Genomic DNA, 4449 nt, shown 5'->3' on the forward strand with positions numbered 1-4449 from the left:
GTTCTTAGGTCAACGCATTGGTTAGTTCCTGTGTTGTTCTTGTTTCTAGAGACAGGGTTTCTCTGTGCTGCCCTGGCTGTCCTGGAACTCGCTCTGTAGACTGAGCTGTCCTTGAACCTCTGCCTACCGAGTGCTGGGATTAAAGGTGTGTGACATCATGGCCCTGGTTAGTTTCTTTGTCAGTTTGACATGAGCTAGGGTCATCTAGGAAGAGGGACCCTCAACTGAGACAAAAACTTCCAGATTAGCCAGTAGACAAATCTGTGGGGCATTTTCTTAATGATTGATGTGGGAAGGCCCAGCCCACCACAGGCAGTGCCATCTCTAGGCAGGTGGCCCTGGACTGTATAAGAAAGCAAACTGAGCAAGCTAGAAGGCATCCTTCCAGCATGACCTCTGCTTCAGCTTCTGCCCTGACTCCCCTCATGGATGGCCTGTGACATGGAAGTCAAAGAAATGTTTTCCTACCCAAACTGCTTCTGACCACGGTGTTGTATCCCATCTATCAGAAGCAGACCAGGACAGTTATCACATAATTAACTAGGCAGCTATGAGCCATCGACTCAGGCCCAAGGAGGAGCCTCAGGAAGGATGGTGCCTCCAAAGTAAGAGTGGGCGGGGCAAGGGCTCAGGTGCCGGGTGGTCCTGGGGTCACCTTGCTGTCTCTTCCCTCCTTCATCCTCAAGCTCCCTTCCAGCAGCAACTGCCGAATCTCTTCAGGGGAGGCGCCAGGCATGGGTGCGGTCAGGTCCAGATGCAAAAATTCCTTCAAGAGCTTTAGGTGGAGGGTGCAGATGTCAGGGAGGTCAGGGTCAAATCTGAGAGGCCCCCAAAGGAGATCTGCAGAGCAACCACCCCCTCTACTAGCAAGAGGCTCGGTGCTCACCTTATCCACCTCGTCATTGCTGCCCTCCACAACCTCGTAAGCATCGATCCGGCTCACCACCCCTGCCAGCCGCTGGCGCTCCTGTCGCTGCCGCATGCATGCGTTCACGTGGTGGATGAAGCATTCCACAGAGCTGATCTGAAGACAGACGATGGGGTTTAGGGGCCAGGATCTGGGAGAGACACAGACTGGGAGGCCGGTATGTTCACAATTCGAGTTACCATGGTGATCACCGCTTCCTTGGCGCGCGGTTCATCCGTCTTCCTCAGCACTGACTTGAGCAGCAGTGGGTATTTGGTGAGCCGCTGGTGGGGCTTGGCCAACATGTCACTCAGCTTCAGGCGCTGACACTGCTGGTGCTTCTCAGCCCACTGTAGAGCGGGGGCGGAGCTCAGGCTTAACCTCGCCCCCTCAGGCCCCGCCTACCCAGCTGTGCCCTAGGTCCTGCACCCAGAGCTCCAGACCCTCACCGTGACATAGGCGCGGAACAGGTCGTTGTCGCGCAGCAAGCCACGCATGTATTCCATACAGCCCTCCTCCTCCATACAGTATCGGATGTATGGCTTGAAGAGCGAGCCGAACTGGTCCGGGGCAGAACCACAGCACCTGTTACTTCAGGAATTCAGGGGCCCCAGGGGCTTCCCATACCACCCCGGAGGGGTTTCCAGGACAGGATACTAAGTCTCAAAGATACCACCCATAATCGGGTGGTAAGGACTCAAACCCAGGTCACCAACACGCACTATTTCCTCTCTTGGACCACAGAGTTAGCCTGGGATTAGGGTTAGTGGGAACTAGGGGGGAATGGACAGGCAGACAGGATCTAGCCCTGGGGGATTTTCAGTGTCCCTGCCCATACCATCTTGAAGCCTTTGAGAAAGTCCCCAGGCTGTAACAGCGCCCGCATGCGCCGCGCCTTCTCCAGCACCGGCACCATCACGCTGCCCCACAGCCTGCGGTGCAGCCGCACAATCTCAGGGATGTTGCTGAACAAGCGTTCAACCTCCACCTAGGCGAACAAAGGGGCGGGTCGGCTCCGCCCCGTCCCACCCACTCCTCCCTGCTAACCCCGCCCCTGCCCCGTACCTCCCCCGACGCCGCCCCAGGCCAGGTCGCACCTCACACAGGAGCCCCGACTCTTGCAGGTTAAGAAGACAGCACAGGAACAGCTGTAGGGGGAGGGGACGCTGCAGCAGGGGTAGGGGTGGGGTTCCCAGCCCTGAGGCCCTACCCAGACTCTTAATTACCCCTTCCCCCTAAGGCCCTTAAGCAGCCAGAGAGAAAGAGGGTGTCTGGATCGCCAGACCCAGAAGGGCCAAACCAAGCATGGTCCAACTGGGGGGAGGGGGTCACCCTGACTGTTCCCACCAGGAGGAGAGCTGGGGAGAATAAGGATTCTCAGCAAACCTGGAAGGTTCTGGGTCACCTCTGCCCTGGTTCCTCCTCCCTCCAGGGCAGGTGCTCGCCCTCCCTTGTTTAAATCCCCTAAGTGCCTATCCACTCTTGGTTCCTGGTGACTTGACAGACAGCAGGTGTTCAGAAACAACCGTTGAACAGCTTGGGCCTCACCTAGGATAAGTCAGCTTCACCTGGCCGGCAAGACTGATGTCCCGTCCCCCCCCCCCGCCCCACCTCCCAGACACCTCAGAAATCCACACCCAGGATGCAGCCTGGAGTCCTTTGATTTCCCTGCTTTCAACCACCGTCAGGTAACCACCCTGCTTAGCCGAGGGTACACTCAGCTGGCCTCTGCACCCGGATCCCACACTCACGTTGGTGATCACTCGCAGCTTCCGGATGTAGGAGACTTCTGTATGCAGGAGTTCCCACACTGCCTCCTGTTGGTGGCACTGCCGCCGGGTCAGCTTCTAGAGGGAGGGGCAGGACAGGTTAGCCAGTAGCCTAGGGTGTGTGGGGACAGTCACAGAGAGGGTGGGCAACCCTGCAGGAACACAGAGATCCGGAAGGCGAGGCATCCCCATCATTTGGATTGCGACTGTCAAGATACCCAAGATAACGCCACTATAGTGGGCTTCCTCTACCACAACACAGCCAAGCGGCCCCCCTTCCCCAGCCACACCCACCTCATGCCCATCAATGAGCTCCCTCCAGCTGTCCTCCAGCCTCAGGCTTGAGTTATCTTCATCCTCATCCTCATCCTCTTCCTCCTCCTCCCAGGAGTCATGGTCAAAACGCAGCCTCCTGGGCATCCGGGGTAGCCCGAAGAGGCTGTAGGCATGCAGTTTGCCCTCCAGCTGTTCCATCTTGTCCACTTCCTGGAAGGAGACCCAGGGCCAGGGTCAGGGTCAGGGTCGGCTAGCTGCTCTGCCCTGAGCCCTTGGCGCCACATACCCGCCCAAAGGCACTGGTGCTGGGGCTGGAGCTGAAGAAACCACTGAAGCGACTGGCTGCCCGGTTCTTCCAGCTCTCGCTGCTCCCACCGCCGGTGCCTCCACTGCTGCCAAGAGGCAGAGAACAGCTGGAAGGCGTGGAGGGCTCCTGCCCCGGGATGCTCGTCTCCCCCAGGAACTCAGACATGTTCTTGCGACGGCGGCCAGGGGCCTGGCCAAGGAGGAATGGTCAAGCGCAGCTCCCACTAGCCCCACAGCTCCACACGGGGGCTTCCGGAACACAAATCAACCACGCAGGCAGAAGTGTCTCTGCATCCTTGACCCAGGGTACCACCTCCCCTGAGACCAGATGTCCAGACACAGATTCACCCCAACTACTGCCCCAGGCCACCCAGCCATAAGCAGGGAACAGGTAGGAAGAAACTCAGGGTTACACACACACACACACACACACACACACACACACACACACACTAAGAAGCCCCCACAAGCAAGAGCTTCAAAAGGTTCCATTGGTGCTGAAGAGATGGTTCAGCAGTTAAGAGCAAGAACAAAGAACACTGGCTGCTCTTGTGGAGGGCCTGGGTTTGGTTCCCATCACCTACACGGTATCTGGCAACTGTAATAACAGTTCCTGGGGATCTAATGCTCTATTATGGCCTCCAAGGATGCTGAATGTATGTGGCACACATATATACATAAGCAAAGCCCTCATACACATAAAGTAAAAAAATTCCTAAAAAATTTAAATGCTCACCGGTCAGTGGTGGTGCACATCTTTAATCCCAGCACTTGGGAGGCAGAGGCAGGGAGATCTCTGTGAGTTTGAGGCCAGCCTGGCCTATGGAGTGAGCACCAGGACAGTCGCCAAAGCTACACAGAGAAACCCTATCTTGAAGAGAGAGAGAGAGAGAGAGAGAGAGAGAGAGAGAGAGAGAGAGAGAGAGAGAGAGAGAAAATCTCTAAAAGAGCCAGGAGTGGTGGTGCATGCCTTTAATCTCTTGGGAGGCAGAGCCAGTGTGATCTCTGTGAGTTTGAAGTCAGCCTCCACTATATAATAAGTTCCAGGGACAGGCAAGGATACACAATGATACCCTGTCTCAAAAATAGATAGATAGGCCGGGCGGTGGTGGTGCACACCTTTAATCCCAGCACTCGGGAGGCAGAGGCAGGTGGATCTCTGTGAGTTCGAGACCAGCCTGGTCTACAGAG

General features: G+C 56.6%; 1 protein-coding gene across 5 annotated transcripts in view; it reads right to left on the reverse strand.

Moving 5' to 3' along the window:
* The window catches only part of Plekhg5 (pleckstrin homology and RhoGEF domain containing G5), a 33614-nt gene that overhangs the window by 3268 nt on the left and 25897 nt on the right, over positions 1-4449 (reverse strand). For 4 of the 5 annotated variants that reach the window (XM_013348627.2, XM_026782180.1, XM_005353659.3 and 1 more), the window contains 9 exons: positions 3239-3448; positions 2971-3162; positions 2659-2754; positions 2005-2055; positions 1746-1895; positions 1357-1467; positions 1108-1257; positions 887-1024; positions 656-775 (listed from right to left, as the gene is read on the reverse strand). In XM_013348627.2, coding sequence (XP_013204081.1) covers positions 656-775; positions 887-1024; positions 1108-1257; positions 1357-1467; positions 1746-1895; positions 2005-2055; positions 2659-2754; positions 2971-3162; positions 3239-3448 — 1218 coding nt within the window. The remainder of the gene's footprint in view (positions 1-655; positions 776-886; positions 1025-1107; positions 1258-1356; positions 1468-1745; positions 1896-2004; positions 2056-2658; positions 2755-2970; positions 3163-3238; positions 3449-4449) is intronic. The other variant, XM_026782179.1, reaches the window with a different exon arrangement.

The sequence above is a fragment of the Microtus ochrogaster genome, chromosome 10 (genome assembly GCF_000317375.1).
Source record: "Microtus ochrogaster isolate Prairie Vole_2 chromosome 10, MicOch1.0, whole genome shotgun sequence".
Classification (NCBI taxonomy): Eukaryota; Metazoa; Chordata; class Mammalia; order Rodentia; family Cricetidae; genus Microtus; species Microtus ochrogaster.